At 40.3% G+C, this 14,599-nt stretch overlaps 1 protein-coding gene across 1 annotated transcript; it reads right to left on the reverse strand.

Moving 5' to 3' along the window:
- Positions 1-8,862: 8,862 nt before the first annotated feature.
- On the reverse strand, positions 8,863-10,810 carry LOC131217284 (putative ribosome biogenesis protein C8F11.04). Its single transcript, XM_058212194.1, has one exon. It carries the CDS (start codon positions 10,722-10,724, stop codon positions 9,156-9,158), a length of 1,569 nt encoding a protein of 522 aa, XP_058068177.1. The 5' UTR covers positions 10,725-10,810; the 3' UTR covers positions 8,863-9,155.
- Between the last annotated feature and the right edge of the window lie 3,789 nt (positions 10,811-14,599).

Raw genomic sequence — 14,599 nt, forward strand, 5'->3', positions numbered from 1 at the left:
GCATGCATCATGCATATGCACATACATAAATAGCACCATACTAATATTACAGATGATAATTGTGTTTTTGTGAATGCAAATGTATGTGTATGTCAATGAATAGCTTATAATATATTGCTACTTGAAGCTTTGCTTTTAGTGCACATGCGAGTACAATAAAGCTTATGTACATGCTACACACGTGCCAGCATGGCACACAGGTATGAGATCTGGTTCATCCATCAGGTTTGTCTGACCTTTGTCCATGTTTTCCTAAATAAATCTGGTCCAATCAGCATGTGGGCCCAATATTGGAAGCAGGTGAATGGGTTAGAAAACTTCGGCCGAGTTTTTTAGAGCGGTACATTTGTTAACTGTTGCCCACCTGACCAGTGGATCGACCTGATTCTCGTCTTCGGGTGTCCATATAATGGTGTTCTTATGGCTGGGTTGGATCTCGGACCTACCATGCTATGCTGGCACGTGTAGGGTGTACATGAGCTTTATTACACATGCCTGTGCGATTAGCAAAGGTCCGCTACTTGTATGTTTATTTCAGACAAACATGTTTTGTAACAGAACCACCATGTTCATGAACATCCATTATAACACGCATCACACATAGGTGTTGCAGTACAGACCATGCCCGTATGTTCATCAATGTAAATGTATGGCCTATATGAATGCGTTACTTTGTTACTTGTAGTATATTGCTACTTGTATGTTTATATCAAAACGAGCATGCATCATACATGGATAAGTACGCGTTTCATACAATTGCATAGTACATAGTGAACATTTATGTTTATATCAATGGATTACTGATAACATATGGTACTTGCATGTTGATATCAAGGCAAATGTATTTTGTTTCAAGACCATGGTTTAGATGTTCTGCATTTGCCACCTTCTAAGGTGAATATGTCGAGGGTCGGACGATTTGAAACTTCTACATTCTCTGTAATATGACAAGGTGAGCTATTGTCCCATAATCAAGGTTTAATGATGATCCTTACTGTCGATTTTCTGAGATGATTGTGTACTGAAGAAAATTTTCTTTTCATTGTTCCGAATTTAGGGGCTGTTTGTTTGTTTGTTCTTTTTTTTTTAAAAAAAAAAAATTTTATTTTAATTATTATTATTATTATTTTATTTTATTTATGTACCATGGTAATTCATGGTAAATAAGCCATCATTATTTACGCCTGGATTTACAGCAGCTGTCAATGTTGACAGTGACTGGTGGGACCCTGTTTGTAAGGCTTGGAACTCTCCCGATACATTGCATTGGTCCCATTTTAGCACGTAAAAATCGTGGGGTCCACCCTGATGTATGTATCTTATCCATGCCGTCCATCTGTTCCGCCAGCTCATTTTAGGGCTTCAGCCAAAAATGAAGCAGGTCTAAACCTCAAGTGGACCACACCACAGGAAACACTAGGAATTGAATGCCTAACATTGAAAACTTCTTGGGGGCCACAGAAGTTTTGGATCAAGCTGATATTCTGTGTGACCTTATGAACAGGTTGGATGACAGATATACATCCCTATGGGCCCTAGGAAGCTTTCAATTTTGAACCGTGGATGTCTTTATACCTCATGGTTCCTGTGGTGTGGTCCACTTGAGCTTACAATCTGCTTCATTTTTGGGCTCATACCCTAAAATGATATGGTAAAATGGATGGATGACATGGATCACACACATGCATCACGGTGGGACCCATGTTGGTGAAGAAATTACATGGGTGTTTTCCATCACAGCCATTGGATCTGGGTCATTTTTCACTGATCCAAACCATAGATCTAACTAGACGCACAGAAAATCTTCAAGATTGGAAGATTCTAAACATGAACCACATATAACGAAAAATGAGCCATCCATATTCAAAGTAAAAGAGTTGAATGATCGGAGTTTCGAAACTTTCCACAGTTTTTTTTTTTTTTTGAAATTTCCATGCACAGTAAGATCATGGTATAAACGTTTTAGATCAGTTAAATAGGATCCATATTTAACGGCTGTAGACTATGGATAACTGTTCATTGATATTATCAATTTTGGCACATGCGGTATGAGGGATCAAGTGATCTGTACCGTTGATCTCGTGAGCCCACAGTGGTATGGGTCATCCAAAATTTCCCATACCCTTCAATCCAGCCCTTTCTTTTGTTTGATATCGGTGGAAGGATATTCCAGTGTGAGTCATCAATCAATGGTCTTGATCACATAACGATGACTTAAATAAAACAGATGACCAAAATTTCCATAAAACAGAAAACGGGGCCAAAGATTGGACGGGTAGGATCTGCGAAGTGTGCATCCCTAACCCTTTGATCATTGGTCCATGTATATATGGTTCTACGGTCCTCATTCAACCGGAAAAGGGCCGAAAGATTAGATGGTTCTACGCATTGCATAATGATTATTTGCTTATACAAAACTTTTGGGTGGCCCCCAGAAATTGTAAATGGTGGGCATTAAATCACCACTGATTCTTGAAGTGTGTTCCACATGAGATTTGGAACTGCCTCATTTTTGGGTTCATCTTGGTAAAATGGATGGACAGCTTGGATGAAACACATGGATCATTAGTGGGGCCCACAAAGCACTTCCAGCACCGACCCTGGCAGGGTCAGCGTGCAGTCAATATCCGCCGGGCGGGCAAATGAAGATTGGTAAATGAAGACGGGATGGTAGGGTGTGGGCCCCACCGTGACTTGTATGTGAAATCCACTCCGGTATAAGGTGTGTGGCGTAAATCTAGCAGTAGGTCCTACAAATCAGCCACATCCATCATTCAGGTGGGCCACATGAGCAGAAACAGTAAGGGGGGACATCCACCATCTAAACAGTTACACTTGGTGGGCCTCATAAATCATGAGGCATGAATTGTCATGAAGCTTCACATAAACGTGACGGTGGACCCTGTATAAAATTTCAATGGTAGACGTTCCCTCCCCCCCCCCTTCAAGGCGTGGCTCACATGAATCACGGATGCCTGTTATTTATTTATTTATTAAAATAGCCCAACAGCTATATTGCTGTCCTGGACCTAATGGTTGGAGTGGATTTCACGAACATAACATTACGGTGGAGCCCACCAAAGTTTTGGATCAGGCTAAAAGTTGGCCCTGTAGGTTTCATGGCGTGCTGTCTTTCATGGACTGTTTGGATTTGGAGATACGAATAGAATAAGAAGGTTGATCTTCACTACGTAAGATTTTTTTTTTTTGGTTAGCTTTTTAGTACACAAGCCACCGTCACTACACACTCCACTGTTAGCCACCCCCACTAAGGAATCGATGCCAAGACCTCAATGTTAAAACGAGGTATCTTCACTTAAGTGAGAAGTTTCAACAACTGTCAGTAGACATTATGCACGGAATATGTTGATTGAGAGAATATGGTGTTGGATGCAGATGACGTATTGATATCGAAGCAGTGGGCAGCATTTCTAAAATTCCTTGAAGAACTTCCATATCTCAATGTTTCTGTTGGTTTATTTATTTATTTAAATATCAGGTTTTATTTGTTTTGACAACAGCAGCTATTGAAGCATCACAGAGCATTGCAATAATTCCGGATGCCACCAAAGCCAAGGAATTAATGGCTTCTATTTTTACTGTTCTTGAAAGGCAATCCAAGATCGACTCTTAGCAAAGGATGAGTGTATGACAGTGCCCAACATTGAATTCCAACGAGTCAAATTCAAGTACCCAATTCATCTTTAGATACCCGTGTTTTGAGTATCCCTTCTGGAATGGTAATAATTGTTCTTGCTTCATTAAATTTTTTTTAAAATAATCTCTGGACAATTCTGTGGCAGGAGACCTATTTTGAGATTCGTAGAGACCTTTTCATCACAGACAGGTGCAATATGACACATGCGAGTGAGATCAGACATTTCCATCTAGTGGGTCACACTGTTTAGAATCAAGCTGTTTCACTCCTCAGGTGGGTTTTGATGTCCAAACAAATGGATGGCTAGAATCAATTGTTTTAGTTGTCCAATTGTTTTGTACATTACCTCCAAAGGAGAAGCAGCCTAATTTTTTACGCAGAAGATCAAATCAGCATGTTCACCAGATGGAAAGCTTGGCATTCACACGTGTGCCACACCCCACACTGGAAACCAAGCTTGCATGTGGATGAGCAAGGTCCTGTAGGGATTGTGGTTTAGCAGATATCCTATGGCTCAGATACTATTTATGTAATTTTTTGTCTCTTCAAACTACCATCCTAGTTCTTTGTAACTGGCATGAATTTGAGATTGATCTTCACCCCAAAAACTGAAATTGATCTGTTTGTAGACTGATGCTCTAGTGGGTGAGAGCGGTAGCAGGAAAACGACGTTCCTACAGAGGTTCTATGATCCTGATTCGGGCCAGGTAATGTTGATTGGTGTGAAAATTAAGAAGTAAAAACTACTGTCTGAGAAAACAGATGGGGTTGGCGAGCCAAGGGTCCATATTGTTCAATGACATGATCTGTGCCAACATCGCTTATATGAAGCAAAGGGAGCTCTCTGAAGATGATGTTAGAGCAGCTGTAGAGGCAGCCAATGCTCATGGCTTTATATCCTCACTTCCAAAGGGGTTCAACACCTATGTAGGTGAGAAAGGAGTGCAATTGCCATGAGGACAGAAGCAGAGGATAGCCATCACAAGGGTGGTGCTGAACGACCCAAGAGTCCTGCTGCTTAATGAGGTGACAAGCACATCAGACAGAGAACCGGAGCATGTGGTCAGGGAAGCATTGGACAGGATGATGGAGAACAGATCAACAGTTGTTGTTGCTCATTGACTGACTACAATCAAGGGAGCTGATTTAATTGTGATGTAGAATGGGGTGATTGCAGAGAAAAGAAGGCATGAAATGCTAATGAAGATAATTGATGGACTGCTCGTCTTTAGTACCAGTCCAATCAAGTTCTTGCACGTAACAAATGGAAGATTTCAAAAAATTAAAGAAAGGAATGGGTGCCTACTCAGGACAGGAGTCGGGATACATATTTGTTATTTCAAGACATCTTAGGTCAACTGTACATTCCATAATGAAATCTGTCATAGGGTTTGCAGTGACGGTTTTCATGAATTCATGTGAAAATGTAAAAATATCAACTATCAAACAATCCATTATATCCTTTTTGAGCCTCATAAATCGATTTAATGCCTTTTTTTAGGTGACATTACCGTCTACTAAAAAAGGAGTAGAAATGGAAAACATATTCCACTCCTTTTTGACAAACAGAGGAAAAGAGGGATTCTAAGAGAACTTTTCACTTCAAAGGTATTGTACAGAGAGAAAAAAAACCCTTTGGATGTGGACACTTTGTATTTGTGGTCCACAATATCAGAGGATTGTCACGTTGCACCTGATTTCAGAGGCATCCACCTTCCATCGCACCTGTGCATTTGTAGTCCAAAATATCAGTGAATTGTCACATTGTGGGAGATTTCAGGGGAATGTGCTATCCATAGTAAGGCCCATCAAATCATCTGTTTGGATTGTTAGACCATGGGCACAACGAATCCTACTTAAAAGAAAATCATAATTTCTGATGAGGACCATAAAGTTCTTCATTAAAGAGAGGCATCTTTCCAAGGAGAATTGAGTGAAGGAGTTACAATGTTGTCAACTTTTAGTGAAGTTAATTTCCACTTTAATCTCTTCTTTCATTGCACTTTTTTTTTTTTTTTTTTAATGAATTTAGACAGTTAAATGATTTCATTTTAATCATCCATTTATTAGCCACTATTAGGACATTCATAAAGATCCATGTGATTTACAGATTATGATTCATCCATAATGGGCCCACTATATATGATTGGTTTGGCTTGGGTACATTTATTGGCCACTATTAGGACATTCATAAAGATCCATATGATTTACAGATTATGATTCATCCATAATGGGCCCACTATATATGATTGGTTTGGCTTGGGTACATGCATGCCACGGGTGTGCTTGAGATGGATGGCAATACTATGCCACAATTAAAGAAGAAAGATGAGGAATTATAGGGTCCTAAAATTTCTTGCATGTGAAGCACATATTTCGATGATCCAAATAGTTGATATGAACGACCTAATCTTAGGGACATTTCAAGGAATCTCATCTCCATCCACAGTAAGGCTCATCATATCATTGGTTTGGATCATGGAACCATGAAACCCACATGCATGTAATCCAACTCATCAATAAGCTATGCGTTTGCTGATAAGCAACAAGTGTAATCCCTCTTTTCTTCAAGTCTTTCTTTTTCTTTCGGTAACAAGGCGAGAATAACATTTGAAACAGACAAGGAATTACACACGTACTTAAAGAAGAGGGATCCTGGATAAGGGGAGTCCATTTGAGTGGGGTAGCCTCAGGTGTGACTGTAGTAAGGTTGTGTTGAAAGCAGCACACGAGAGATTCTTGAATGGTTTGTGTTGTCTAAGGAGGATATAAAATTCCATTATTGTCCTATTAAGATCGCCAGTGACTTTTCAATGATTAGACATATTGGTCTCAAAGATATAATTATTTGTTCTCACCAGCTGTGCCTGATTACAATGTGAATGATTGATTTCCAAATAGTTCTATTAGTGACATTTCCTTAAGGGCCCATTTGGATACCACCAAATAAGTTACTTTTTCTACTTACAGCAGTAGATAAGTAACTTATTTGAGATAAGTAAATTTGGTTTAAGGTTAATTATAAGTAACTTTTTTTTACTAAGTTACTTAATCACTTCAGCTTAATAAGTAGAAACCAAGATAAGCTACTTGCAGCATAAGTAGCTTATCTTAAGTAACTTATAATCCAAACGCCCTCAAAATATGATTTGTGTTCACAGCACAAACTTGTCACAGGCTACAGTGGCCAACCACTCTCACAGCTAGAAGGACATTATTATGAAATGAAAAGAAATCCTCAAGTCTGGCTCCCATTGGAGAGTTGGAAATGCCTATCAAATCAATATCTGGAACCAGTCCCCTGAAGGAAAAGGGATGTCCTTGAACAGATTGTCTTGGTGGGAATTGCCTTAATCTTGTATATATATTCATGTTTTGTGGCCCACCTAAATTTTAGAATGTTTAAAGTTTCAGGAATTGCCTTAATCTTGGCAGACTCACATGATAATTGGGATGGATGACAAATAAAAAAAAATGATGAACCCACATTTATCTAGAATGTGGGTGGTTGGCATCCCTCTCCATTTCCCCCTTTAGTGTGGCACACCTAAGTAATGGATCACACAGGAGTTTGGGATCTATGCATTACATTATGTGGTAATTGGCAGTTTGGATGGTACTCACACATCACAGTAGGCCCCACACAACTTGACAACATCCACTTGCACCCAAAAACACCAACTTTGTATTTGTAGGAGTTTCTTGGTATTTGTGGGTGTTTCCTAGTTTTTTTTTTTTGTTCCATAGTGTTTGTGGGTGTTTCTTAGTGTTTGTGAATGTTTAAAGGTGTTGCTTGTTTTTTTTTTTTCATAGCATATCACGGTGTTTATTGGTCAATCTTGTGTTAGTGTTTTTTGGTATTTTTGGGTGTTACTTTGTGTTTCTTGGTATTTATTTATTTTGGTGTTAGGGTGTTTATTGATATATCTTGGTGTATCTTGGTGCTTGTGGGTGTGTATTGGTGTTTTTTGTGCCTCCTAGTGTTTGTGGGTGTTTCTCAGTGTTTTTTTTTGGTATTTCTTTGATGTTACTGAGTGTTTCTTGGTGGTTTTGAGTGTTTCTTAGTGTTTGTGGCTGTTTCTTGGTGTTTGACTGTTTGTTAGTGATTCTTGGAGTTCAACCTCTAATATTTTCACTGGATCCCACATCCTGCAGCAGCCCTTTATTTAGAAATAGAAGGGCATTTAGGATGCTTTACCATATCTTGGAATCAACTTCTTTTTTTTACACACACACCCAACACCTACCCCCGCACTCACGCTGTAGTGGGAGTTCACCACCTATGGGTACTTGAACCCCAGACCTCGTGTTGAAACTCCAGGGAGTCTACCACCGAGGCAAGTATAAGGACCCGGAATCAACTGCTTTGATTGTCCCTCCATAGAGGTCCTTATCTCCCTACTAATTAGGGGATAGAGCTCTGGCCACAGTGATTGATCCTTCATTAGGATTCTCCATGCCGACGCACATCGAAAAATGTGTATCACCATTCACCAATACAAATCAAAACATTGTATCAGAAATATGCATCAGGCAAAACACTACATATTGGCCAACATTTGGACCATGGCTACTGTGATGATGATATACATCCTTCTGTAGTTTTTTCATCCAGGCTCTTCTTTGTTTGTCATACTTGAGTTGGTAGTTGGTACTTGAAAAGTAACTCAGTAACACCATTAAGCAAGCTTCAATTCAAATTCATCTCACTTCAATTTAAAATCATTAACAATTGTGAACCCTACACCCATGTAATTCTTTAGTGAATCGTACAATTCATGTACGACATCCATTAAACAGAACAAAGTCAAATCACGGATCACTATCTCCAAAAATCAAGTCAAATTGTCTGATCTGATCTGTAAACAATAGGCTTGTAACATAAGCGATCTAGATTAACATGAGAAGTCAGCAGTCAACCCAACAAATTTAAATTTCAAGGATGCACCATAAACAATCATGGAACAAAACCCATCAGTTTTTATGATGGAGAAAGAGAATCAAGAACATCATACACTATCTCATTCATGATGATGTATAAAAATTAACCACACATTTCAAAACTTCGCTTATATCATCAGTACATCAGTACGCTACCAAATCATTGAAGATTCATTATACCGCATCACACATAATTGGTGCATTTTACTCCTCGGCTAAAACATTTTGGGAAGTCATTCAACTTGTTTAGCAATACAGCAAAATCAGGATCAAAGCTACCCTCTTAATTGATACACGAATTCTCACTTCACTAACATTTATCATTCCAGACATTTCAAAAGAAAAAAGAAAAGAAAAGAAAAAGGAAAGGGCCATAATTAACTAGAAAAACAAATACAAAAAACAAAATCTGCATTGAAAGACTTCAAAATAGAAAGACATACTCAATTTCAATGAAGTCCTTGAAGCAGAGAAAGAACTCCACAGTGTGATGCCTTCCACATGCGTAACTAAAAAGCAACAAGTAAACAACCCCATCAAAACCAATCACTCTTTTTCACTGTCTTATCTTAGTAGCTTTCTTCTTCCCTTCCCTCTTTTTCTCCTCCGGCTTCTCATCCTTGCTTCTCTTCTTCACTCCATCACTACTAGACAAACCAGCATTCACTTCCACATTCCGTACCTTCTTTACCTTTGCCAACACCTTCAGCGTCCCAACTTCCAACTCCTCCATTGCTGATGCCTTCTTTTTATTACTTTTCTTCTTACTCATTATTTCAGCATCACCTCCAGTCACCTCACCACCATCCATACCGTCATCAGCATTCACCATCAAATCATGAAGATGGCCACCATCTACATTCCGCCCCTTCTTTACCTTCACCGACTTCTTCAGTGTCCCACCATCCAACTCATCCATTGCTGCTGCCTTCTTCTTTTTATTACTTTTCTTCTTACCCATCATTTCAGCAGCACCTCCATTCACCTCGACACCATCTATACCGTCATCTGCATTCATCACCAAGTCATCAATATCACCATCCATATGCCCAGTACTTAACTCTTCCGTCACCGCTGTCTTCTTCCTTTTGTTCTTATTCTTATTACCCGACAATTCAGCATTCCCTCCTTTTGCATCACCATCATTTATACCATCATCATCAACTGTCTTTGCCATCAATGCATTGATATCACCATCCATATAACGAACTTCATGAATTCTCCCCTTCTTAGACACCTTCTTCTTCTTCTTCTTCTCTGACTCCTTCTCCTTCCTCTTCTCTGACTCTTCCTTCTCTTCAGCAACTTCCGGGCCATTCTTTAACTTTGGAACAATCACCTCCTCCTTGAAAGCTTCGATCTTCAACCCCATCTCCGGCACCACCTGATAAATTGGCAGCGCCAACGAATCCAGAGACCTCAAATGGAAGGACCGCACGTTCGCCCACTTCTTCGGCACAACCTCCACTGCCCCAGCAATCGCGGCAACCACATTCTCCACAACCTCATCCCGCCCCATCGACAACTTCCCCACCTTCAGAGTGCAACAAGTCCCCGTCCGCAGGTACAGCAGCGCAGACCCACAGGCCTGCTCGATCTGCTCCTTCCAATTCTTATGCCGCAGGTCGATTGGGATCGGGATCTTCTTCTTCTTGAAGAACTGCTTTCCAAGGAGGCGAGGGAGGACTGGAACAACACGCTTGTCAGTAAAGAAGAGATCGTACGAGCCGCAGAGCTGGCGCTTGGCCTCGAACGGGCGGTAATCGGATTTGAGCTTGGTGATCTTGAGGACTTTGGAGATTGGGATGGATTCAGAATCGATCTTCTTCTTGGCGGATTCGGAGGTGAGTCCGGACCTCGATCGATCGTCGATGATGAGGCAGATTTCAAGGGGTGAGGGAAGGACAGGGTTTGGAAGTAGGATTTTGTAAGGGTTCGTGCGGGGATTCGAGGGGATCTTCTTGAGGGTTAGGGTTAGGTAGAAGAACTCCTCGTGCTCGAGGAGCTGGGCCTTTCCATGCTTCGGCTGGGATTTTATCCATTTGATGAGGGCGTCAACGGCCCGGCCGATCGTTTCGGTCTTGATGAACGGCGGAGATACGTTTTCTGATAACGCCTTCGCCATTGAAGAAGGTAGAGAAAACCCTAACGTTTGAGATTTCAGTCTTATATAGAGAGTTAAAACCCTAGCGTTTTAAACCCTGATAGAGAAGAGGCGACTCTGGGAGACGATACGGTAGAGCCGGAAGAAACTATGGTAGAGCCATCAGTACGCAGTACACGTGGAAGGTTTATGTGTCGATCGGGACCGTTCATCTAGTGGGATCTATACTGGATGGATCAAATTTTTTTTTTTTTTTTTTTTATTATTTTTAAATAGAACCAATTAGATAATACCATCACTATATTTCTTCAATTTATTTTAATGATGTTTGGCCGTTAACTATTTTCATCTCATACCGTCTATTTGAAAGCTACCTTTCAGGTGGACAAGATGATTGGATATTTGTATGTTTCGACGTACTATAAATCCGAAGTAGAGGTAGCTAGATGGACGGTCTTGATTGATTCATTACCCTGTCGCTTGTACCGTGGAGAGTTCGATCCATCCTATTGCGGCTACACCGGAAACGGATTGGCTACTCCCCCTGACACCAGCCCCGGGGCTGGTGGTCGGTGCTCTGTGGGCCCCACCATGGTGTATGTGTTTCATCCATTCTGTTCATCCATTTTTAAAGATCATTTTAGTGCTTGATACCAAAAATGAGAGATATATAAGCCTCAAGTTGACCACACCACATGAAAACAATAGTGATTGGATATCCACCATTAATATACTCCTAAGGCCCAATGTACTGTTTATTTGACATCCAATCTGTTGATTAGGTCATAAAGGCCCAGATGAAAGAAAAAAACAAAAATAAGCTTGATCCAAAACTTTTATGGCCCCCAAAATGTTTTTAATGGTCGACGCTCATTAAACATTGTTTCCTGTAATGTGGTCCAAATGAGATTGGGATATATCTCATGTTTGGTCTCATATTTTAAAATGATCTGTAAAAATAGATGAACGGCATGGATGAAACAGATACATCATGGTGGGCCCCACAGAGCACCGACCATCAGCCATTGGCTGGTGTCAGGGGGAGTAGCCAATCCGTTTCCGGCTACACCGGCTTTATGTATGAATTCCAGGGCACGCGAGCTGACGTGGCAATGACTCCAGGTTACGTGGAACATGCCTATCTAGAAAAATCGACAGTAGTGAGTCTCGCTACTGAAGTGACGTCGCCACGTTCTGTGGGGCCCACTATAATGTATATATTGCATCCACACCGTCCATCCAACTGGAGGATCATTTTAGTGCATGAGTCAAATAATGAGGCAGATCCAAATCTCAAGTGGACCGCACCACAGAAAACAGTGGGGATTGAACGCCTATCATTAAAAACCACTTTGGACCACACAAGTTTTCGATGATCAAGCTGAAATTTGTGTTTTCCCTTACTCCATGTTTGTATTAACTTATAAACAGGTTGGATCTCAAATAAACATCATGGTGGACCCTATAAAGATTTCAACGGTGGACGTCACTGTCCCCACTGTTTTCTGTGGTGGGGTCCACTTGAACTTTGGATCTGCCTCATTCTGTGGCCCATGCCCTAAAATAATCTATCCAAATGTATGGATGGTGTGGATACAACACATACATCATGGTAGGGCCCACAGAACGTGGTGACGTCACTTCAATAGGAGACTCGCTACTGTCGGGTTCAGCAGCCAATCCACGTCCCTAAAAACAAGAAGGCCTGGCCCACTCTTTTTTGTGCGAGGGGGAACGAGTAATACGAAGCAAGCGTGCGGTGGCACCACGCGTGCAGGAGATCCTGACCATTCAACAACTGGGGCACACCATGGACAATTCGTGGCCCTAAAAATCATCACGCCCACACATCACTTGTCCGGAAGTGTGCTAAAATGGACGGTGCTGAAGTGGATGGTAGGCCCACGTATCAGTTCACCTCAAGGCCATGGGTAGCAACGGGCTTGGGTTTGGCCCTTTAGACGTTTAAGGCTCGAGCCTGGACAAACCTCACATGGGTCTCTGCCCACAGGCTCAAGCCCCAGCTTTAATCAAAATCATTTGGGCATGAGCCAAACCAAAAACATGCATTCTAGGTCAAGCCCAGCTCACAGCTCATGAATGCGAAGCCCAAACCCAGTTCATAGGTCTAGCTAGTAGGTCCAAGCCCAGCTAAAAGCTAGGTCAAGCTCGCTAGGTTTTGAGAGGGTATGGCATTGGCACCTTCTACCGCAATACCACACAATGGATAGTTTTCCACCCTCGAATTGCATTGTAAGATTGAGATGAACGGTCCATGTTTTTATCAGTGCCATATAGAAATGTATGCTTGATTTCCAGAATTAAATAAGTAAAATTTTAAACTATACTTGGAATATACTTAGATAGACGTCATGCGGCTATCACCTAGGACTATCAACGGCTGGGCTCGAGGTTGGCTTCTGCCCTGATTTTGAACCGTTATTTAAAAATATAGTTCAGGTTGGCCTAAGCCCATCCCATTATCAGCCCAGTAAATAGGCTTTCTTCGAAAATTTTATTTTCAGGAAATTGTGGAAAAGAAATATTATTTCATTCATTTGTTTTTCAATAAGATTTTCATAAAAAATTAAGATTTATTTTCAATAAGACTTATGCTCGTGTGGATTTTTTCGAGAGTGACGTTGCCTTTCTCAAGCACATTGTCAAATAAAATGATTACGAACATTAATATGTTTAATTCTATAATGGTAAATCGAGTTATTCGTTAAATTGATCGCGCTTTCGCTATAACAATTAATTAGTACGACCTCCTGCTAAAACATAATGTACAATAAGGTCCTTTGACTATTCTACATATAGATCTAAGACATTCATCATTCTTTGCAACCAAATATTTTCCTTGAATGCTCCAATTAGTGCTATATACTCAATTTTTGTTGTGAAAGAGCAACCACAGACTGAAGCTTTTACGTCCAACTAGCTGTTCCACCTGCTAATACAAATGAATAATAAAAAATCGACCTTCTTTTGTCCACATTTCTTACGTAGTCCAAATCAACATAGCCTATAAAGCTTTCCCTCTAATTTATGAAATGTCAAGCCGTAGTTCATTGTACCTCGTAAATAACGAAGTAGCTATTTCATTGCTTCTCAATATTGAGTACTGGGATTTGCCATGTATTTGCTCACAATACTAATTGCATGTGAAATATTTGATATTGTAAAGACCCTGACATACATCAAACTGCATCAAACTACCAACTGTGTTTAAATAGGACACACGAGATATAACCTACTTTTCTTCATCTGTAATAGGACATTGCTCTAAAGAAAAGTCTAAAGTGAATAGCATGGAGTGTGCTAACTGGAATAGCTTTGTCCATTCCATACTTCACCAATAATTTCTCAAGATACTCGACTTGAGATAACTATAATCTGCTCATCTCTTTATATCTGAGTATGTTTATGCTGAGAATCTTTTTTACAACTCCCATATCTTTCACTTTAAATGTTCTGATAGCTAAGTCTTCAATATAATGATCTCAAACATGCTTTGATTGACAATAAACATATAACTTATCTCATCATGATGGGTGGTCCCTTAAGAGCCTATTTGAATTGTAAGTTACTTTAGATAAACTATTTATGCCCGAATAGCTTATCTTGGTTTCTCTTATTAAAAAGATAAGAATGTTTGATAAACAACATACTTATTAGTTAAAAAGTAGATAAGTATGTTCCTCATATAAATAATTTTTTAACTATACTTCAAATTCTCTTAGAAAAATGTCATTCGGTCATCACCTACTACTATGTACGGCTGGGCGTGATGTCCTGTGGTTATCACCTAGGACTATCAACGGCTGGGCCTGGGGTTGGCTTCGGCCCTGATTTTGACCCGTTCAGGCCTTGACGGTGGGCCAAGAATATTAATT

This window comes from Magnolia sinica, chromosome 10 (assembly GCF_029962835.1).
Source record: "Magnolia sinica isolate HGM2019 chromosome 10, MsV1, whole genome shotgun sequence".
NCBI lineage: Eukaryota > Viridiplantae > Streptophyta > Magnoliopsida > Magnoliales > Magnoliaceae > Magnolia > Magnolia sinica.